This window comes from Pomacea canaliculata, linkage group LG6 (genome assembly GCF_003073045.1).
Source record: "Pomacea canaliculata isolate SZHN2017 linkage group LG6, ASM307304v1, whole genome shotgun sequence".
Taxonomy (NCBI): Eukaryota; Metazoa; Mollusca; class Gastropoda; order Architaenioglossa; family Ampullariidae; genus Pomacea; species Pomacea canaliculata.
Window position 1 is genome coordinate 16597879 of NC_037595.1, and position 24615 is coordinate 16622493.

A 24615-nucleotide genomic window follows, 5' to 3' on the forward strand; every position below is an offset into this window, starting at 1 on the left:
AAAGAGTGATTTTTGCATTTACTTGGTATACAAAATGTATAGGCAACCCAGCACATAGCCCTCATAAAAAGTACACAACAGATTTGGCAAACTTAATTTGCACGTTTAATAAATATCCTTGTTGTTGAATTCCAAGTCGTTCAGTCTTTTGTTCGTGCAATAACAGGGGTGGGGGCTCGTGACCGTGTGACCAGATTTTTAGTTACTGTGGATATTGTACGTCACATTTCCCTCGCAGGAATGTGTCAGCGTGGGTGGTAAGAGTTACATCATAACGGTCACTCAGTGTCCAGTTTCCCCCCGGGGGCCAGCGTTCTTATGTTGATGAGAAAACGCAGGAACATTTTAACGGTCAATAGCATCATGACTACAACTTTCCAAGGTTCACCTGCGTGAGACTTTGTCCGTGTCCACATCAAATGTGTTTAACGCAGGATAATTTATTTTGTAAACTTTACCACTAGTGTTCTCCAGAAAATATTTGTCAGTCTTCTGTTAACATGCATTGTCATTAGTGTTCTCCTGGACAGGTTCAATAGCTGCACACACTCTGAGACATAAAAACCAAGCTAAATCAGGTATTAGCTTCTAGATGTTTTTATTTAGAAGTGGAATGTTACTGAATACAGAAAATCCACTCTGTACATAAATACATCATGATCCCAATACTGAAAACTCGTATGCTTAGTTAAATGGCAGATCATTTACATGTATAAGCTATATACCATACTAATAATAATACCATGCCTAAAAAAATTGACAAAAAGATTGATTTTGCATTTACTTGGCATACAAAATGCATAGGCAACCCAGCACATAGCCCTCATAAAAAGTACAAAAACAGATTTGGCAAACTTTATTCTACTGCTGTACATCCTAAACCATTATTTCCATATACACTATTTCCAGAAAAATTATTTCAGTGTTATGAATTTTATTTAGTCATTTCACTTTCTTAGCAGTATAAAATTATGTTTAATCAGCAGATAACCAACATGGAAGGAAGAAGTAAGTGCAAGCAACAATTAATGATTGTATGTATTGCAGGAAGACAAACTACATATCCTGAGTATAATAACTATACACCAGACAGAATGTGAACAGTCTCAGATAAAGTTAGTTCACTGTATTTCAAGAAAATTACCATCACCATGTTAACAGGCTTGCAAAGTAAGCACCTTATTTAGGTCTTCAATTGATAGAAGGATGTCAACACCCTCCTCCTACTTTCTTTTTATGTCATCTTTCACCCTCACTGCCTTTTTTATCTGTCACAATAAATCAGATGCCCATCACTGGTGGATAAACAGAGGGAGTTCCTGTCATTGGCCTTAGCAAGCTTGAATAATCTGCTTCAAGGGAGTGTCTATTCTATATGCCCCTCTTAGTAATAATAAAATATATAACTATAAAAAATCATTTAACTTTCTACACTAACTACAATTTGTACACAACCTCAACACATCTGTTCTTAGAAGGACCTGCAGATATATTTAGATAGTATTTCAATTCCGTTTTAACACCTGTCAGCCCATCTGTTTTATGTGCACTAGCACCAAACAACAATACAAATTTTTTTCGTATAAGGACTGGCTTTCTCCAGTACAGCTTTTACCAGAAATCTGTTTTGCATATCATGTACATAATACTAAAACATGATGTGTAATATTATCACATCTAGTCTTCCCAGTCAACTTTCTTTGTGTCTGATACCCACTACTTCAACAGATCTACCTGCGGCATATGTTCAGTGCAGCCACAGTTGTGTGTTTAGTGCAACCTCTGACTCTGGGAAAGTTGTTTCAGTAAAGGTATGTAAGGGTAGTGGTGGATGTCAACAGATAACAGCATCTAAACAGAAAGAGAACTTACTGTGGGATACCCACAATCAACAGGACTGATTAGGCTCATGCAACATTTCAGCTGACTTGGCTTTACACACAGAGAGAGAGAATGCATCAAGTCAAAAGTAGTAAAAAAAACAATTAGATGTACTTGAGTGCACCAGTACAGACACCAGCAAAACCTGATTCATCACAGAAACATCCTATAATATTAAGATAAGACAAATATGGAAAACATCCCACAATATTAAGATGAGCAAATATGGAAATGCATAGAAGACAAAAAATATCTGCATTAAGATATGAAACTTTTCTTACCATTGTATATGTAATCCCCCAAAAAACTCATCCTTTTCAGTGTATATGTGGTCCAGAAAATCAAACACAAATGCATACAATGCACAAATGAAAAACATCACAAACGAAATAATGTTGCCATGGTAACCATTTTGCCAAACCTGCTGAAGTGGCTTCCTGGTTTTGAAAGAAAGTAAACGTTATCTGATAACGATAACCAGTTTTAAGCATCAATATTGTTAACTAGATTCTTCATCAGTTTGACTGCAAGAAGCCCTCCATTCCTGTCATCAATGAGTGCATAGGTCTGTGCATATTGTAAAAAAGAATTTGTACTTCTTCCACCTTTAACTGATAAGAAGGTCCTGGTAACATCAGAAGTCAGACATGCCCACATTCATATATTTTGTACCTTTGATTACTTTTTTATTCTGCTAGGACTCCAGTCTCACCTATGGTAATAACATAAGGTAATAAGGTGATGCTGGTAATAAGGTAATGAAATGAGGTTAGTAATAACATAGCTGCCTTGAAACTATGCTCTGCCCTATCAGAGACAAGATAAAGTCTCCTCCTATTTTCAGCAGTTGTAACTGAGAAAACTGTCAGCAGTTGTTACTGAGCAAATATATAACTTTCAGCAGTCAATTCTTCATGGTCCCCATACCACAGTAGTGTAGCCCATAGTCACACCCTCCCTCCCTCTAAATATGCACCTCCCACTAAATATGCACCAGCAGAGGCTGGCTGAGCAACTCTTGTTTACTAAGCATTAAGCTCTATAACTATTAAGCTCTATTTCCTATTAACCCTTGCTATACCAGCACAAGGACCATAAAGATGCAGATGGTGGCTTAAGGACCTACCCAAGTCAAACATGAAATCAAATGCAAAAGTACAGGGCAGTTAAATAGAACACAAAGCTGTCATTAGTTTGTAACAAAACTTCAATGATTTTCTCTCTCTTCCTTTCCTCCCCTAATCTCTTCTACTTCTGTTTGCCTGATCCTCATCCACACGGTTATGCAAATCATCAATATGCATAATTGTCTGTTTGTGCGTGCATGCACACACACAGGCACAGGTTAGACACACATCACTATGCTGTGCACAAGTGTCAGCCCCTTGTCAGCTGCTGTCATGTGACCACAATCCTAACACTGTGGACCTTGTGTGCAAACTGACACTTGCTTGAAGCAGCGAGTTAAAGTTTGCCTTGGTGCAAAGAAAAATCCCCAGTCATTTTGTGTCAAGCAGCATATTATATGTAAATCTTTTGAGAACAATCCTGATTTTGCTTCAAGCAGCATGTTCAAGATTAGAGTTTTGTTGGTTTTGTCCAGATTGTTGCAAAGACATACAACTGGCTGATAAACTCTGGACACCACACTTGATTATGTTCATGTGGCTACACTAACATATTTAGCAACAGCCTTTGAAACAATTCCAGTCTGTGCAAGGACATTTAAAATGCTAAGAACACTAAACATATTTATTTAAAATTAAGATTATATGTATATTTGTACAGGCACACAAAAGTTTCACTCTGCCAAGTTGACTGCATGGGTATTACAAGTAACAGATAAGATATAATGAATCTGCTAAAACTACTAAGAAAATGCAGAATTATTGGCAAGTATACTTTTGATCAACGATTTTGACCACCTGTACAGGAATGTAGCTTGAACATGAAAGACAGCTTTGGCATCAAGAACTTCAATGAAAGAAAGAAAATGTTCTGCACAACCAAATATCAAAAGATGAACATAATATTCAGAAAATGACACTCTGTTCTCTGCCAAATAAAACACATCATGTTTTTAAATGCCTGTACATGCAAAGGCTACAGATGTCAGCAGTAAGCACATGTCATCAAGATATGATTTGTGTGTCAACTACTGTTTTACAACAGAAATATAACTAATGAAACCCAGATGTCAACCTGGGTACCTACTGAATTATTATATCAATAATTTGCCCGATCAACAACATGAACAATGCTATTTTAAAACAAAAAAGAATACCAATGCATTTACTTAAGATAATTTACCATCGCAAAAATAATTAACACATATTAACACACTATCTGAATCACACCTAAATGGACCTGACACAGGCTCATAGAGTGCCAAGGTTACTGCAATGTCTATGGCAAAGTACAAATCACTCCAGCAAGCTAAGAGCTTAAAGACCACCATGACAAGACAATGTCATGAACAGAGCCTTGCATACTAGTGTAGGCTATTGGGTAACTCCTGTGAAAATGATGGTACACGAGGGATACGGTACATACAAGTCACAAGCACATCAGAATTTGGACAAAAAGGGAGATAGAAAGCACAGCTGAATAGAATACCACCTACTTGCTGTATGGGAAAGGGGTAGTGCAGATGTTAGAGCACTTTGGTCCAAACCTGAAGTTGTGCTAGTTTAATACCCATACACACAGTAACCTTCCCCATTTGACCCAGCTGTCAGGAATGGGTACCTGACTAAACCGGGAGGTGGGGTTGGGGTTTGGGGAAGGGCAGTGAGAGGGGGAGATGCACCACCCTCACCTAAAGCTGGTCCCAAAAAAAGTGTGGTCTCGACCATCTCACTCTTTACTAACATAGGTTAGGGTATGACCCTGACCTTCCCCAACACCTTCAGGCAACACAACAGTGAGACAAAGCAAACAATTACCAATATACTGACCTCTGCAGACTGTATCTCTATTTTAAAAATAAAAAGCAAATACATATTATCAACAACACTGGCACTTGTGTATGTACAAGCAAAGAAAGCAAAAAACCCTCATGATATTCTATGCGAATGCCCACAAGTTCACAATGTAAAGAACAAAAACACTGGCTGTCTGGAGGAAACAAAAACTAAACAGCACTGATTACCTTCCTTCCAGTTCACAGAATCTCTTGGACCAACTTGTAACAACTTTCACCCAAAACTCAGAAGGCAGAATACTCCACATCCATTGCAACATGATACCAAAATAGAAACTATGACACATGGGTTAAAAAAAGTACAAAACAGTTTACTGTATTATGACAGCTTTGCCTTATGTTAGTCACCACAGGAAACAAAAACGCAGAGATTTTTCAAATGGATCAGATTAAGCATCAGCCTTAAACTTCATGACAGAGATCTCTATTTATGTCTTAAGCTGCACTAAAGGTACATAAAAACAAACCTTTTTCAGATCACACTCTTAAACACAATAATATTACATGCAAGCTGCAAATTACTTTTAAAACAGACCATTTCCTGATCCCACACTTAAATGCAACAATATTACATATAAGCTGCAAATTACTTTTAAAATGTTGCTGTAAAAATGACTTGTACCCTAAAAAAAAAAACCACCTTTTTTTTGGTCACCTGAGAGTTTTGAAAGATGTCAGTTCCTTCAACCAAACCATGTTCACACACATCAAATATAAACATCAGTCACCTGAAACTATGTATACACACATTCCAATTGGTCTAATAGCGCATATGTCTTGGACAGGAAAAGGAATAATGTATAACCTGTATGTAATAATGATTTTGTAAATATGATGTCCTATACAGAATTTGTTACATGACCCTCAAACTAATCAAGAGGAAAAGTCACAAAAGGTTATTCCTAAACTCATTACTTCTCATTCTAATCAAACACACTGCTCTCCTCTGCCTGAATGGAGTTCAATTACATAACAATTCTTTATGCAGATAAAATGTGACAATATATAAATACAGCTACTATCAGCAGGTTCTTACAATTCGTATATCACTGGCCTATCATTAATCAAGTACAACTTCAAATTAACACACTAGTAAACAGACACAAAAGAATAGGATATTTACAAGTATCAAAAACTTCATGCATATATACATCATGTGAGAAAACAATATTAAATGACTAGGAACAGTCTACACTTAAAAGATAAACTATTTTTACTTTGACATATAACTAAAGTACATTGAATCAGTAGGAATATGTAGTTATCAAGTATCATAAAAGCTCTTTTAAAAACAATCCTAAAATACAGCCTTCTCTCTCTCTGTGTAAATGCCTTAAGTCTGCAGTTAAGGCATTTCCATACTCAATAATTATATAATACAAAGCTTTACAAAATGTGTCCTATATTCCTCTAGTTTCATCATGCCATGTCTTTTTTTATGATAGTAACAGCCTATGAAACAAACCCATAGCACAGGGGTGGGGAATGTCCAGCCTGCAAATTTCAGTAAATCTATGCTTTTTTTATACCAACGTAAATTTATAAACCAAATCATATTAATAACTTACATTTTTGAGGAACAAGGAATTTCATTAAGGGACAGACAGAACATATACAATTTCAGTACATGATGGGACACGTATGTTTCTTGTCAGCTGCCCACGACCTATAGAGACTATTTGGGAGAATTATGCATGCATGTGACCTTCACCCTAGGCCAGGAGAGACCACTTTCAGTTTGATATCAGCTGTTAATATGTGTAACTGGCATCAACCATGCCAGCCCATGCAATTAAAAAAAAAGTTGACATTGCTGTGTACCTTAGTGAACAGTTCAGACTTACAAATATTCAACACAATGACAAGCAGAAAATTGTGCATTAAGAAAAAAGGTTCTGTCTCCTTTAGGAACTTTCTAATTATAACCATATTCTACAGACTCTAAACAGTTGTTTTGCTCGGCTTTTCACAGAAGCAGAGCACATTTTTTGCACACTTAATTACAAAAAGGTAGACTGTGGTGACTCACAGGACAGTAGTATTGAATACACTGCAAAAGTGTTAACACACTGCCGTGAAATTACAGCTTGACCAAACTGAACATGCTAATTTTTTTAAGTAGATAAGACTGGTCAACATCAAAATTCTTACTGACTTAAAAAGGTCCTAATCTGTAGTATCTTCATGAGCTGAACACGAATATGACCATGAAAATTTTTTATTGGCTCTTGTTTTGAAGATATTTGATATAGTTCATTTCCTATGTTTCAACGTGTAAATGTACCCAGCAGGACTGTCACAACAAGACGTAGGATACAGTTTAAGCTACTGTTACATGAAACTCTTATTATTTTATCCTTAAGTTACAATACCTAACACTATTGCCTCGAAAGTGCGTTAATACTGTGGACAATTTTTGCTGAATTTGTGGGGAAGTGACATTTGCCAACCAGAAGAAAAGTATCACTTCTCAGGTGAAGAAGGCATATCATCTTTGCTTTGGATGCAAGATTGGTGACCAAGACAAGCCTTGGGCCCCACATATATGCTGTGCTACATGTGCAACACACACTTTCACAGTGGTTGAAGGGTAAAAGGCCATCAATGCTGTCTGCAGTCCCCATGGTGTGGACAGAGCAAAGCAACCACACAAATGACTGTTTCTGCTTGGTTCCTCCTCTTTCCGGCAGGATAACAAAGCTAAAGAAGTGGAAAATAGTCTACCCCAACATTCTTTCTGCATTGAGACCAGTTCCACATGGTGAGAGACTTCCTATTCCAGAATCTCCAGGAGAATATTCACAAATCAGCTGATGAGGACGAGGGTAAGCCGACCTGTTGTTCTCCTGGTCAGTCGGCATGCAGTGATCCAGATTTTCCCTGTGGTGGATCATCAACCCCAACATAGAATACCACAGGAAGAACTAAATGACCTGGTTTGTGATTTGGACATCCAAGAACAAGCCAGAATTGCTAGGTTCAAGACTCCAACAATAGAATCTTCTACCAGAAGATGTCATACTTACTTCATATGGAATGCTTTTTGCCTAGTATCTATAAGCTTTCTCAGGAATGTTATGGCAGAAAACTACAAGGAACTGGTAGAAGACATGCTGATGAGTATCAGAAACTTCATTCCCATCTGGATTTCTTTCCTGACAACTGTGGTATGGTTAGTGATGAACATGGTCAATGTTTTCATCAAGATATAGCAACAATGGAAAAAAGACACCAGGGAAAATTGTCCACTACCATGCTGGCTGACTACTGCTGGACACTCCCCAGAGATGATCCTGAACAGAACAGCTGTACAGGAGACAGGCAAAGAAATTTAAGACATAGTCTATGACTTGATTTTTTACAGGTGTTAACCTGTGGTCAATTACTATTAGCATACATTTCATGATGTACACAATAATTATTACAGATAACAAGAAAACTAGAGCCACGTTTGCATTTTGATCATCATATTTGTGTTGAGCACATAAAAATTGATGAGAAATGAATAATTTTCATTAACACAACTTTTGTAAAAATTTGTTGACCAGCGTAACTTTGTATGGCCTGCGAATGATGTTATAAATATCAAAAAAGGGCCATTTGAGAAAAAATGGTTCCCCACCCTTGCCTTAACAGTTTGCTTAAGCAACACTAAAAATTTATAAATTATGCACATATGAAGTCTTTGAAAATTTGTCTTTATGCAGTAAGTGATTTCTTTCCACACCTTTGACAAAACCACTAACAACAAGCTGCCATTTACCATTTACTGACAGATAACTATCCTGCTAGCATAAGAACTTCACAATGTTCAAAGGCAATGTCAAAATGCAAATGAGATGATATCATTGACATGTTTACCAACCTGACTCTTGTGCCATCAAGGATGTACATCTGTAACTATCCACTGTCTTCTAACCAACATTCTATCTACATGGTGGTCACTCCGAACCTCTTGCTGTCACTTGCAGCTAGTGACCTAAAGAAGATGAGCTTCACTAGTGCTAATGCATTTGAAAGAAACTAAAGCAAAAAGAGAAAATGATAGCTTTTCAGGGCAAAAATATGGCTGAGGGGATATATATTCTGCAGCTAGATAAGCAGGTTTTACAAGATAATGAGAGTTAAGATGGTAAAAATCTGCAACATTCCCCTGTCCAAGCCCTCTTCTATGATTTTCCAGAACTTTGTCAAATTTGTGATACTAGAAGTCTGATGATAAAAAGGCACATATAACATTTTACAAACGTCGTGAAAAATGTAAAAACATAAGCAGATCTCTCAAACTAGGATTATGAAAGTGACTGGGAAGACAGCTGTTTACTTTTAAACTATTTAACTTCAAAATGAGAACTTGATGAGCATTAAAAAGGTAAAACAGCTGTAACAAGCTCCATTTAGATTATCACCTTTTTAAAAATGCTCTATGTGTGTCAGAATGCTTGAAAACTAAATACATACAAAAAGTTTAAATCCTCAAAACAGTTTATAGAAAGAAAACTAAATCTTGACAAATACCTGATTTTCATGGAATGTGGAATTTTACAAGGGAAAATTTAATTTTATATAAGCAGGCATGTGTGTGCGTGTACATGCAATAAACAATGGCATAAAGTCAAATTTAAGATTAATCAGACAATTGAAAGATGACAGATGGTCCTGTCCTGTAACTACTGACTAAACATACAACTGGTGGCAACCAATGAAGCCAAAGCAAGCTATAACAAAGAAATTATAAATTGAAAAAGTATACATCTCCTAAAGTTATTAAAACCACAACTTATGAATTGTGAAGGTTAGTATCACATACAACTGGTACTGTAACAATGAGCACAGTTCTTCTGACAAAGTCTTCTGCCCCATCTACTTCTGTATTTATGAACAAAGAACAGTTGTCAATCAACACATTTGCATGATTAGGTCTACACTTTCCTCCACTAATGAATACAACTAGCACCTCTGAATTTTTAAAAGCAAAATGATATTAAGATCCAACACACACACAGTATACTTCATGCTTTTGAAAAACTGCCAAATTGTAAGTGGATAAACACTGAGATGAATGATGAGCAGATTACTCATGAAAACATACAAACAGGCAATCCAAAATTAGAGAGAATGGAAACAAATTTACAAGAGCATAATCAAGGGATAACAAAGGGCAACATAACAACAGCCAATTGAGACAACTGAAAAGGAGATAAATATTTTACAAACCTTCCCCTTGATGAACATAACGAGATGAGCAAATAATCAATGTAATAACCACAAGTACTTCAGAACAGAATCATAAAAACACCTCCAAGTAACATGTGTCCTTGTCAAACTGACCAGCACCTGCAGACAGAAAACACACTTTAATTTGCTAATACAGCCATTGCATTTTGCATGTCTAGATTTATGAAGCAGCAACTGGAATGATGATGAAGTAAAGAATAATCCCCAAGACAGCACTGGCGTAGATCAGCCGCACTGTAAGGCGTAGGTCTCTCTGTGCCATCCCCATCAATCCTTTTGATTGATGGAGACGTGCCCGACGGACAAACTTCACAGCAAATATTCCTGTGATTATGAAAAAAACAACACTGATGTAGGCTGCAATTTCAATTTGACGATATGTTAGCCATGGACGTGGGATGACCTCTGACATTGTCACATGACGAAGACCTGTATCAGACTCAGTAGTGTCGCAGTATGGATTTTCAAGACTGCTGGAAATTATTGGATCTGTGTAATATCCATTGCGACCTGATTCTCCAGGTGCTCGACCAGATTGTATCAATGACAGATCAGGATCTTGTGGATCAGGGTCATCATGCAATGGTTGTCGTTCTGTGGAGTGGTCTGGTGGTGCAGACATTCTCGGTTTTTTTTGGTTTTTTTTTTGGTTGAGGTTCTTTTGAAAGTGCTTAACTCTCTGAAACATCATTTGCACACAAAGTTTTAAATTATCTACAAGGAGATATATAAGTAAAGAAAGAATGTTGCATAAACATCTACTATCCATTTGTATCTCTATGTATCTATTTGTATCAAACATAATACATGTACAACATCAAAAGTGTCCAACAACAGAGCCAAGGAAAAAAACAGGACATATGAAGGATGACCATAAAGAGAAAATGTTCTAACCACATCGCTTTAATCATTTTTAATGATTAAATGCTGAAATGTAAATGGTGATCACAAAACAGAATCATATTTACTTCTGTGATTCACTAATATTGCTCCTAAAACGTAAAAAAAGCCAGAAAGCAAACACTCCTTACATGTTCTCCTTTTACGATATGACAGACTTTTTTTTCATAAAACGCCATCAGCTGGTTGTTATTGTCATATGCAAAAACATATTCCATTCACAAATAAAAATTAGAGAATTATCTTCTCTTTGTTTGCAAACATTATCGATGCATCTCTAGGATAAACTATGGAAGCACACATTTATAAAGTAATAGGGCCCCACACAAAAAAGTTTTTCCACAAACAGCAACATCGCCAGCTACAAAGACGCCACGCGTGAAGCTACATATTGCCACTGCTTGCACAGGATCGTGCATTAACACTATTGACAGCTTACACCTGTTTCTAATTTAAGTATATCTGCCAAAAGTATGAAACTGAATAAGAATGGAAAATTATAATATTACGCACCCCAGGCAACCAAAAACTTCGATACTTCACAGTTTTAGCAGGTAAAAAGCGATCAATAAAGTCGACACCTTTCGATGTTTACATTTGCTTCCGACATACGTACAGCACTTCCGCGCCAAGTAGAAATCAACAGTTTGCAGATAAACCATTTAAAGCCGACGACCGTCCTGTCCGAAACGTCAAGAGGACAGTGACGAGAGAACAACCACCAGAAAACGTACGAATATGACACAGTAGTGAAAGTAGTAAACATATAAACTGACGCTTTTAATTGTGAATACTGTAACTACCCCGTCCCCCAAAGTCACGGAACATTGAATTGGTGTGAAATAAGGCGCCGCCTAAATTAGGACCAACAACTGTTTCACATACCTTTGGAGACGTACTAGTTCCAAGTGCATCCTGAGTTGTTTTTTTTTTTTAAGCAACACGAGCCCTCCCATGTTTCCGTTGGCAAAACGTATTACACAACATTTATGTGTCTAGAAACGATGTTTTGTCGATCAAATCCTGAAGGAGCCTTTTACTTACAGGACATCATGCATTGTTTCATGCTGTGTAATCAAGGACGTGTATATTAGTTCGTGGTGTAATTCAAATACGCAGATTTGTTTGTCCCGCCACAGTACACATATGGTCAGTGATCTGTATGCTATTACCATGTTTTCCTTATCTCAAAGCTTTTCCTATGCATGTCCAAGATTTTAGAACATTTGCAACATTAGTTTTTTAATTTTTGTGGCAATATACAAAGTGCACCAATGTTGAGCTCCACAGAAAACATGCTAGACAGTCTGTAGGGAGCTAGGCCACATATTGCTGCAGTCAGACCAAGGAAGCAGAAATCTGGTCCAAACGTCCAAACTCATCAAATGTACACAGACCTAGCTAACCCAACCAAGTTGTGCCAACCAGACAGGAGAGGCCTATCAGCCATCTAATGTCTCTCCTTTGACCACAAGGGTCAAGAGATCTGAACATACAGCATCTTTTAAAAACATTTTTGTAGGTTGTTTTTTTCATTTCCTTTTGTGTATTAATACTGTAGTTTAATTAATGTAGTATTTAATTTTCCCTTTCTCAAGTTTTGATATTCCCACCTGCATCATGCACCATAGATTTGATGCTTGGCATTGCCTATTATCAAAAGTATTAGCACAAAGTTATGCTTCACACCCATTCTATCAAGAGCATAGGAATTTTTTTTAATGCTTCAACCACATTTCCATAACACGTCTTTTAGGTATTCAAATGTTGCACATGCACATTCTCATCTCAATAAAAACCTGCAAACTAGATGTTTGACGAAAGACACTTTAATACCTGGACTGAAGCAAATGATCTGATCATGTTATTGGCACAGAAACACAATGTCATTATTTTATTTCCACTCCCAGGGTTAGGGCTAGGTCAGGGAGGTATGTGAACATTATACGAAGCACTTTTTGTGCACATTATTTAAAAAAAAAAAAAACTACTGAAAATAACGATTTTTCCTGAAGGTCCATCAGATTATCACTAACAAAAATCATCACAAAGGTGTGCTGTAAACTTTGCTCAGACATCTGGGGTTGATAGACATCATTCAGCTTCTGTTAAAACACTAAAAGTTAAACACCAAGATCAGGCTCCGCGATGCCATCCTGCAAGGTCTAATTACCCTATAACACCACACATCCTGTTGTGGGGTTCACAATGCCATCTTAACAATTTCGTAATACATATAAATTGTTATTCCAGAAGGTCATACTTATCTGAGCTTACATCACCTGCATGAGTAAAGTTATAGATTCCAAAAGTAGCTCTTGTTAACATGGTAGTAAAGTGTTATGAATGATCTAATTGGAAACAGTTCTACACTTGTTATAACCTAATTATCACATTTTCTTCTATCCATTGTCTTTGCTGTTCCATACAATCCCTCTTGTGAAACCCAACACTAGCAGGCTCTCCAACTCTAGTAAAAACAAGCTTGACAGAGACCATTTTTTTCTCTAGCATGTTTGACAGTCTTACACTTCAGTGTATTCTATTCTGCCAAGTCTGGCTCAGAGATCCTTTTGCTTTAACATCTACTCACAAAATTCTTGACCATTCATGTAATGAATCTCTTAAAAACAGCATCCCTTACACATGTAAACCAAATCTGAGATTTGAAAAAACACGCACATAAAAGCCTATACATGAAACTTCATGGTTAAAGCCAATGATCATGTATTTGTTAACAGCCACCCACTTAGACATAAAATATTCAGGACTGAATAGCATTACAAAACTGGGCAAGACAAAGGTTCTACAGCCACTTAAAGGACAGTGAACAGCAACTGATTCACTATACCTACAGCTTGGCATGTAAAAGGAGCCCAAATCTCTCATTCATCAGCCTTTTCTAACAGGTCAGATTGCACAGGAGAATTTGTGTACCGTCAGTGATCTGCAGGAGCCTTACTCTTCAGACCTGCTCTGAAGTGGATTGCATTAACCACACAGTTTCAAGGATTCCCAAACCAGAGAAGATGGGGAAAACAAAATTGTTACAATTTCTTGCAGATGTTAACATAGGTACATGCACTACTTTGTTCATAACAGATGTTCACATGTACATCTTAACACAAAATGGAATCTGCTATTTTGATTCCTATATGTCACTCCAGAAAAATCCAAAATAAATTTATCATCAGATGGTCAAAAGTCTGAGTATGACATTTCCAGGTCCTAACCACAGCACTTGTACCATGTGTCAATGTGACTTTCACACACTGCCATTTAACAGTACCTGATAAATTCTACACATTCCTATGCTGCAAACACCTCACATGCATGACTGCAGGCAGACATACCGTTCTGAAAATCATGCATTCCACATTCTTCGAGTCATTTTGCTTACTGCCCAACACTCACCACAATCCTTCAGGCCCATGCATTTCTCCTGCAATCTGCATGTCAAGACAAAAGCAATCCCAGAATTCTCTGCTGACAGAATTCTGTCTACATTGCACAGTATGTCAGTAATGTACAAGTGACCAGTGTAACAACTGTGAAGCAAATTAGCCACTTAACAACACTGAACATTTCTATTTATAGAATCTTTTCCAGGACTTCCACCCCAGCTGCAATAGCAACTGAGGTAATAAAGATTCAGCCAATGCAGATGATCTCTGTGTTTCTCACTTCATAGCCATATGCTCCTTAGACATTATCTCTGTGGTCTTCATTTCAAACCCATGTCAACCTTGTATGCTTCTAAGATGTTATCTTATCTCTCATCCAATGTATCTTGCTCCAAAATTTCTGTAAATCCAAGTACTTTAATGCTTTTCCAAACACTGTCAATTGGGGTGACAAAACTCTTGAAGAAACCAATAACTATTAATTTTGCTACAAATTTATTGCTCTGAGTATTTGCCTTCATGCACCATCAGCAAAATCTTGTATGACTGTCTTTTCTTCTGTGTAGGTCCATGTCTTAAACATGTATTCTATATACCATGATTTTGTCCTCAAGTGACAATAGTACAAAAAATACATTCATTCTTATAAACAGAATGAAAAAGCTAATGATTTTCACCCTAACATAACTCTTCACTAGCAAAAGAACATTAATTTTTGTAAAAGAGACAAGATAACTCTTAAGTACACATGTAGTTTCCCTATCATGCTGCAGAGTAGCAAAGACTGACAGGCAATGTTGGGTCCAAAACATGTTTATCTTCAGGAGAAATAATATATAAATCCTTAGAAATCAGACTGCTACTAATTATGCATTTAAAGTTTTAAAAATTCATTTGAAAAAACAAAGCAGGAATAATAAAAATTTGTTCCCCCTCCCTCTGCAGTGCTTAAACAGAAGAACTGTGAAATATGCTAGATACAGCACTGCAGACATGGTTAGGCAAGACTGCAAGTTACTGCTCTAAACATTTGAATGAATGGTTATACCACACTCAAATGATTTACAAATGTATATACATGAATATACAAGCTAATGGAACATCTGTTCTACAATGCACATCTCTTTCTTTTGATTTTCTCTTGGATGGTATGTTCACAACCCTGCTGTACAGGCTATGCATGTTGCTTGTGTTCTCTCAAACCTCTATGATTGCTAGGTGACAGTCTGTAATGGCAATGATTCTTAAGTTTTGTTCTTCTCTCTAGAATTAGATCAATGAGACAAGCCAAAAACACACAAGGCTAAAATGCACTAAGCAGATGTTCAAGTGTTGACCTATTTCTAACAGACAGGCTATTGTACATTTGTTTATAAGGTCCAGCTGGCACCTGGAAGATGGAGGGAAGAGGTGGTGGTAATAGACGATTTCTGCTTAAAGGTAGGTGCACCCTAACTATTCCTTATTCTACCCAAAGTAGAGGATGGAGAAGAACCTGAAATATTTTTATTCTGCAAGGTGACTTGAACCTGGCCAGCAGACTAATTAATGGCTTAGGAGTCATAACACCTCTCCCTCAAATCACACAGTTCACATCACACCAACATTTTCATCTTTCCCCCCTCCCTCAAATATAAATCCTTAGTATCTGCCATAAACTGTTGATAACAACACTTTTGCCTCAAGCACTCCTGGCCACTGCACTCAGATCACTGGTATCCTTGTTGGTAGTTGGCTGTAGGCCTCGGATAGCCACCACCATAGCCAGGCCCTCGGGAGTAAGGGTTTGCTCCAGGGGTGGGACTAGGGGATGTCTGGCTGGGTGTCTGCTGAGGAACATATCCAGTGAACTTTCCACTCTGAGCCTGCTGACAGAATAAAGTACATTGATGGAAAAAGTGACCTAGCATAGGGAGTAAAAAAATTCTCTCACGTACATCCCATTCCCCCAACACAAACAGATCCGCATACCTGCAAGTTTGGCTGCTGCTGTTGCATTCCAGCATAAACAGGCTGTTGCTGTTGTGGTTGCTGAGGTTGCTGAGGTTGCTGATGGGGTTGGCCAGGTGCTGGCTGTGAAATATAACCATACTGCTGTCCAGCAGACTGGCTGTAGACAGGCTGCGCTTGCTGCTGGCCAGCTTGATACTGACCATACCCTGTTGTCAATATTGTAGACATTCTTACATAAAGTGTCCACATTCTTCATGTCAATTTCAGATGATTTTTTCCTTAAAATATGCTTCACATTTTTTTTTATAAAGTTAGAGATAAGATCCTTTTTATTTACTTTTGTAAAATCTGCAAGGTTTCACTGAAGCGAAGACATTTTTTTTAAATTGCACAAAATGAAATAATGGACTATATATTGAAAGTGATGCACCTGACCACATGCAATCATAAATAAAAGACCTTTGCTATGAATACTGTAAAAATATTTATCTTGGCCAGCCCGTAAATGCATGGACTACAGAAAAAGTAGTCTTTTTTTAAGAACCTATAAATGAAGGCCAGGAGGGGGGGAGGGAAATTACCTTGGCTTTGTTGCCCATAGCCTTGGTACTGCTGCTGGGGTGAGCCAGCAGTTGGTGTCTGACCATAGGGTAATGCCTGAGGCAAGGGATGAGGTTGTCCAGTCCCCTGGGAATAAGCGCCTGAAAGAGAAATATGTTTGTGTAAACTTCACCTCTGCCAGCACAAGCTGTCCTGGGCAATGTTTGGACAGTACACTCAAGTTAAACTAGTCTACATGGTATGTGTCTAGATAGTGAGCTCACATTAGCCCAGTCTACACTGAGTCTACATAGTGCACATTAGTCCAGGTTACATGTGGTTAACACTGTTGATAGCAGAATGTATACGATACCTATTTCAGTTCATATCTAAAAATCTCAAAAAGCTTTTTTAGCCCAGAAGTGACAATGACCTAAACTCCCCACCTCCCCCCACCCCACCCCTCAAAAAGGGAAAAAATTTTGCCATTTTGTTTTTCAATCATAAAACAATGCTTGTGTTATTCAGTTCACTGGGGCACTAGGTAAAAATGTCAATAGTTCCAGAAGATCAACAGCAAATGCCAAAGCCTACTGAATGTTGCTGTTGATTAGTGGGTGGTGTTCCTGACACTGTGTGTGGCACCTCACATAATTACCTGGCTGCTGCTGCTGGTTAGTGGGTGGTGTTCCTGGCACTGGCACCTGTGACGTGCTACTGAACTGCTGCTGGGGCTGCTGTTGTCGGAACTGCTGCTGGTGACTAGCAGATGACCCAATGCTAGAAACGCTGTCTGGTGTAGAAGCCCCCCCTCTGTCTGGAACTGGAGCCACGGTAGAGGCTGCAATCACAAGACATACTGTAGAAATGTCAAATAGTAATTACATGTTTTACACTGTCTTCATCTGATATTCCTGATTTAGCAACTTTCTTATCTCAATGGACAACAATGATGTCAGGCCATGTGTCAACTCCTAGGAAGAGAGGATTAAACACAGCAGGTACTATAAAGAACACCAGCAGGCTGAGTTATATGATACACTGCTAAGAGATGACCCCCTTCTGTGTATACAACAGATGAAAGCAAACCTGAAAATGGCTGGTGTTATACGATGCATCTGTGCCAGAGATGACTACTGCATGTATATCACACATGAAAGAAAACAATGCAGATGGCAATAGACTGGATAATGATGCACATGTGTATGAGGGAAGTTAAGTGTGTGTGTGTTTGCGCAAGTTATTTTTTTTCTCATTTGGCTGTCAAGAATTTGGCAAAGACGTGTGTCTATATTGCAAACCAGTTTACTCCCTCTTATAACTTAAAATGCTATCATAGTAGCCAAACTAGAATTTTGGAAACCAAAGGCATAATTTTGCAACACCACTACAAACAATAAAAAAATAAGACTGAAGAATATCTGAAAGTAACAACACAGACATGACCAGTCGTTTTATTAAAATACTCCAATTTAAAATCTGGAAATACAACATTACAAAAAAGATACCAGCATAGCCATAAATTGTAAGTGCTATTGCATGTTCAATGCAACCCGTCACCAGTTTCAATGTTTCCACCCCAAAACTTTTCAAGGCTTTTTTAATTAGCATAATAAATTTATAGGCTTACATAATATAAAATAATCTTCAACTTCATGATGATGAACAAAAGCATGAACACGCACACAGAAAAGTTCAACACATAAAGCAAATAATAATAGTAGAGAATTTTACATAGTGCTGTTCCCTAACAGAAGTCAGACTTACAGCACACTACAAAACTTACTTATACTTTGAGGAAATGATAAATCTCTCACACACACACGCACATTCACACATATGTCCAGTCTAAGGAAAAGAATCATTGTAGAAAAGTCTGAGACTAGGAAGGGCACTACGCTACTAACCATCACTGGGTATGCCAAAAGATGACATGACTTTATTTTGAGTGACACTTTCATCATTAGGATGGACCGCTGCGTTGAGAGAGGATCAAACTCTTTGCTCTCTGCAGCACTTGCATGAGTGAGCCCGGAACCTCTCACACTGACTTTGGTGCTGCTTGCTGCATCTGGTCTCCCTACAGACACACATACAGACAAGCTTCAATTTAATGTTAATGTACATACTATAGTTAGTTAAAACTACAGATACTGTGGTAGGGTGTGTAAGCACACGTGTGCAGTTAGTCAAGGGATTGTCTTCCTTATATAAATAACATTTCAAAGACACAGTCAAACCTCTCCCGAAGACATTAAAATTCACCGAAATCAGGTCGTGACAGAGAGGGGTTGTAGTTCGGAGATCAAAACCAGTCTGCTTTCATTCAAGGAAATGTAACTTCAAGCACCTATAATTCAAGTTCATTTATTGAAATAAAGCTCTTTAAAACCATATAATAATGCTCTTCTTTGTTGCTTTTGCTTTCACTCGTCATGTTTATTCTGCCGTTGTTGTGCTTGACTGAAGGACTAATTCTCCAGGTAAAAGCAATCAATACACATGTGCCATGGTAGAAAATGATGCTTTCTTAAAATGCACTATTTATATTTTTGAATGTGATTTCTGAAACAAATTGTAAGAAATTACAAAAAGTTGATCACAAGAATTTTATTTTTATAAACATGTGACTCCTGCAAAAGGTCCTTAATGAAGCATAATCAACCCATGTGTTCCGATAAAGAGACAACAACAGGGAGAGGAGGAGGATGGAGCTTGCCGATCATTTCAACCGATTATCATATTATATATGCTAATGGTGCTATATTGACCTCTCACTTGAGTCGAATTGACTCTGCAACATACTGTTCTACATAACACCCCATCATCCCAATACTGAAAGTCAAATTGATCAGGCTGAATTCACCAAAATGAATACCCGAGGAGTACCACCTGTTTCATATTAACTGAATGTCTACATATACACTCAATCTCCAAACTAAAGAATAATGATGACAAAGGCTTCTTTAAAATTGCGTTATGCACTATTTCTCAGAATGTGTATTGCCAAGTGGCCCTTTTCCTTTAGTAAGATGGTGGCTGAATTTGTTTGAACAATCCATGGCACCGTTGGTAGTATTTGACATTAATAACTACTCCTGTTATCAGTGATTGATGTGTCTTTTGGGGCTGGATTGAGTCAACTTTTGGTGTTGGGACAAAATTGTTGGTAAATATGAATGGAGTGATACAGTATGGCATGAAATAACTGGTGAACCAACAAACAAACAGTCTCTTTCAAAATGTACTTATTTTATATAATTTCTGCATAAAATTTAATATATGGTAAACAGTTGACCAGTAGTAATCTATTTTAAAATATACTTAAGACTTTTTAACACATACCTTCTGCAAAAAAGTTGCAATAGAGCACAGTCAGTTGTAAGTCAGGTTGTTGGGGTAGGGGGTGTGGGGTAGCAGTCATACTAGAGATGATGTTTATATAGCAAAATATATCTGTGAACATATTTTGGGTTGTCCCTAAGAGGGGTTGTAACAGGGAAGGTCTTAATAAGGAGGTTTTATGGTAAATAGTTTTTTCTAGTGATATTAGAAATGCACCTCCCACTGGTTAAATGATAGCAGGAAACCTGAAATTCTACATTCAGGTGCCACAACAGAGGAACATAAGGTTCTCATTAAACAGCACACTGCAAACTTTGTAGCAGCAGTATAAGCTGTGTGTTGTCTGTATAACAACTGCCTGCAATATTTTGATATTTTTGCTTACAGCATGGCTTAAAAAAATAACTTCATAACAGACTTTAAGTTTCATGCAAGTCTTTTCTGCAAATTTATGTATCTTGTCAAGGTATTCACCCAAAATTTACCTTAAAAAAAATCACAAAAGAAAAATAACACACCCCATTTCTCACCATCAGTTATACTTGAATCTGCAGCAGATATCACAGACGTTGCTGGTGAATCCATTCGATCCAAAATGGCATTCACACGATCTCGTATTGCTTGTAGCTCACGCCTTAGTGATCGCATATCTCCAACATCACTCAGTCTTTGCCCATTAACTGTTCAGAAGAAATGTAAATTACAAAACAATGACTTGTATAGTTAGCACCTTTGAAAGCTCAATAAATCTGTGAGTAAAATTAACACACCATTCTACTTGATTGATTGCACTCTCCATCAACTCTTACTAGCAATAACGGCAGTGAATATAAAATTATGCTTAAGCTAAAAATTGTCTGTAATGTTATTCTCATACTTTGTCATATACCTGTTAGCGTACAGGCAGAATAAAGCTTTTGTAATACCTTACCAAACAATGTTATTTTCAGAATGCGACTGCACTGAATTGCAAAAGCCAGATCTGAACTGTCAAAAATTGTTATGAGATCTCCATCTGAAAAACATAAAAAACCCTTTTTTTTAAAAAAAAGTTATTCTTCAGTTTACAGTCTTGAATAAAGAAAATATGGTAACTTGTTTTGAACATATATGAAACATAAATACATACATGGTCATTTCCTCTGACTCTAATGATCCTCATTATGAATGTCCAATACAAATGATTACTATAATACAGCAACAAAGCACTGTTACATGTTTTTTGGGGGATACACAAGTCATTTCAATCTTATATGTCTTATTGATGAAAACTGTAAGGAGCAAAAGTCATGGTTTTACAAATGATGTGAAATACATTTATCCCTCCAACTTCTTTGAGCACATATGTAGAAAAATCTTCATATTAGTACAACCCAAATTTTAAACACGTTACCTTCATCTTTGTATTTAATGACAATGTCATCATTTGTGGAGAGTTTTCCCCGGTAAACACGCTGCATCATCAGCACCAGTTCATCGTAGGTGATGTCCTCATTGTGAATGGGGATGCGACGAATGTCCTCCCCTAGTTGCACTTTGATGATGAGCTTGCCACTCAAGTCAAGTGCAGCCCCATAGCTGTTCTGCATGGTGGACGCTGGTGTTGTGTTCTCACTCAGGAGGTCTAATCTGTAGCCACAGAGATCTGCTTTTTAATCCCAATATAACTTTTTGTATACTGAGAAAGTACCATTTATAAGAACACTATTTACAGTTACAGATACTTTACACTAGGAACATCAAGTTGATTTTTCATGTGTAACTGGACTGATCAGTTTCTTTGACTGAGCCACAAGCAGATCTGGGTCACAGCACCATAATTCTGTAGCCAGACTGATCTGCTTTTGAATACAAGGCTTTCTACACACTGTGGCCGTACCATCCATTAGTCGTGGCTCCTAAAAGTCTAGTGCCAATCAGTTCATTCCTCTTTGTTGCTCCAGGAAAGAGGACAGAAGTTCCCAAGGAAAATTTTTCACTAAAATTCTAGCTCTTACTTGTCTGGTGTGCTATGTAGTCTACTATATCTCTATTGTGTTCTTTTTTCGTCAGCTGTACACCTGCACTTAACCAACCTTGGGAGTCCACAAAAAACCCTGCTTTTTCCAGTGTTCTCTTTTGTGCATCATTTAGCTTTGTATTGGTTAGTTTCTCTGTCACCTGTCGTGTGCTCACCACACCACAACTGCTTATATTCTCTATCTCAACATGTATGAGATGACAAGTTTCATTTGCTCAAGGAATTTTATTATTTCTTTTGTACTACAAAGACAAAATGTACATGTGCTGAATCACACACACAAAGAGCTAAGTAATTTTAAAATGGATTTATTAATTTTATTTACACATGTAAACCAATTCCATCCTACTCTTCACGTACCTAACTCCTACATTTCTTTCAATGCCTACTTCTACTTGCATTACTAAATTACCAATAATTAAGGGGCAGGAAAAAGGGATTTTGAGGCACATGAACTGCTTGACAGTGGACTAAAACACCTATATCTTGCAGTGGTACTTTCTCCTGCACTTGAAATAAGGGAAAAACTGAAGAGGAAGAAGATTTTGAGGTATCAGAGACACTTGTCAATGGACCAGAACACCTAGATGGCGCAGTGGTACTTTCTCCCACACTCAAAATTGGGTAAACTAAAAAGTGGTATTTGGAGATCTGAGAGCCACTGGTCAGCAGACCAGAACACTTACACAGTGCTGTGGTTCTTTCTACTGCACTCAAAATAAGGGAAATGAAATCTGGGATTTTTAGGTATGTCAGCCTCTTGTCAGTGAACCATAACACATACATGTATCTTGGTGCTTCTCCTGCACTCAAAATAGGGACCTAACGGAAAGAGTATTTCGATATACCTGAGCCACTTGACGGCGGACCACAACAACTACACAGTGCAAAGGTATTTCCCCCGTACTCAAAATAATCAAAGGAAAGGAATGACTAGCTCATGCTGTGGTGAGCAGAGTGCAGGCACTGTATTTTTCCCACTACTGAAACACAAAAAATTGGGTGCTAGGCCAACCATTCCACGGTCATTCCCCTGCTTGCACAGCTAGCCAGGTAAATGGGTGCAGGGTGAAGAGAACATGCTATCAGCGATACACTCTGTCTTAAACAAGTGTTCCTGCTACACATGCAACAGTCATGAACCCATCACCCCTGTTTCTGAATGCTGTCAACAAAACTTTTAATGTGTTAAATTCTGTGAAAACATTCCTGTGAAAGGAAAGTAAAAGATAAAAATGAACATTGCTTGAGTTGTTTGTGTACCAAACGGTCTTAACTTCACAAACTAATACAAACATTTATGTTTGCTACAATATTTTATCCACATAATCAACAGAAAATTCAAAGCCAGGATTACTGTTCGATAGAATATCCTAAATTCAATAAAAATAAGACAAATATAGACCGATACGCCCATCTATGTGAAACGATTATTTCATCAAGTTTATAAAACAACAGAAGTGACTTCCATTTTCTTTTATATCGGATCGATAACTTGGTATTAATAACAGAAAGTTTAAGTAGGATATGGTCTTTATATGCACAGATATTACACACAACTCCTTTTTTCGTCTCTCTGACGTCTACCCTTGGAAAAAAAAACTTGACATAAAAATGAACAGAATCAATATCCAGAATACATAAAGTCCATAGCCACAATAATAGATTTGCTGAATTTTCTTGTCACTTAATTTTGTCATTACTTTAACTTACGGTCTACCGGTTAAAAGAGATTACAGCAGTCTGTGGCTAGTGTGTCGTCAGCGGAAGTGCGAATATCAGTCGCTTACAACAAATAACAGGAACGAGCGTGAACACAACAACAACAAAGCAAACCCCAACATGTGAAACTTACTTTTTAAAATACTCAGCTTGTTTACATAAACTGTTACTAAATTTTTTAAAATCATTAAATATGTTGATTTCGTTTTTGTCTATCCGTCGTGGAAGTTAAGGAATCTTTTCATGTGATAATGAGTCAACAGTTACTGCTGTTGATGTTTGAGTCAGATAAGGAGCCAGTAGAAGTTTGCATTATAGGTACAAGTCGACCTATGATAAACATAATTTTGCAATTCATTCTAACGAATAGAATGTGTCACCAGGTTCGTGGTGCCATTACAGAATACGTGTTCGAACTGCAGAGAACATTAATTTTTTATTTGCTCTTGAATGATTTTTTTTTTTTACACAAACTGAAAACGTAAAATGTCGTCGTCGATGAAATATCTAAATGCGAATTGCGCCAAAAAGTCAATATTATACATTTAAATTTTGTCCGTCAATGATACCTGTATGTTTATGACTTGCCAAACGACAAACTTCAGCCTCATAATTCATATCTTGATAAT

General features: G+C 37.4%; 1 protein-coding gene and 1 long non-coding RNA gene across 5 annotated transcripts; both read right to left on the reverse strand.

Annotated features, from left to right (window-relative positions):
- Positions 1-581: 581 nt before the first annotated feature.
- On the reverse strand, positions 582-11629 carry LOC112566379. Its single transcript, XR_003099574.1, has 2 exons — positions 11516-11629; positions 582-10781 (listed from the first exon to the last, which is right to left on the reverse strand). It is a non-coding gene; the product is annotated as an uncharacterized LOC112566379 (long non-coding RNA).
- A 1352-nt stretch (positions 11630-12981) lies between these two features.
- Positions 12982-24068, reverse strand: LOC112566611. Of its 4 annotated transcripts, none has more exons than XM_025242876.1 (9): positions 23978-24068; positions 21638-21873; positions 21176-21259; positions 20775-20924; positions 18807-18979; positions 17558-17740; positions 16941-17060; positions 16378-16565; positions 12982-16274 (listed from the first exon to the last, which is right to left on the reverse strand). In XM_025242876.1, the coding sequence occupies exons 2-9, from the start codon at positions 21831-21833 to the stop codon at positions 16088-16090; spliced, it is 1281 nt and encodes a 426-aa protein (XP_025098661.1). In that variant the 5' UTR covers positions 21834-21873; positions 23978-24068; the 3' UTR covers positions 12982-16087. The 4 variants fall into 4 exon arrangements, with proteins under 4 accessions (XP_025098661.1, XP_025098659.1, XP_025098657.1 ...); XM_025242874.1 differs by having other exon boundaries at positions 12982-16271; positions 20763-20924; XM_025242872.1 differs by having other exon boundaries at positions 20763-20924.
- Positions 24069-24615: the final 547 nt, after the last annotated feature.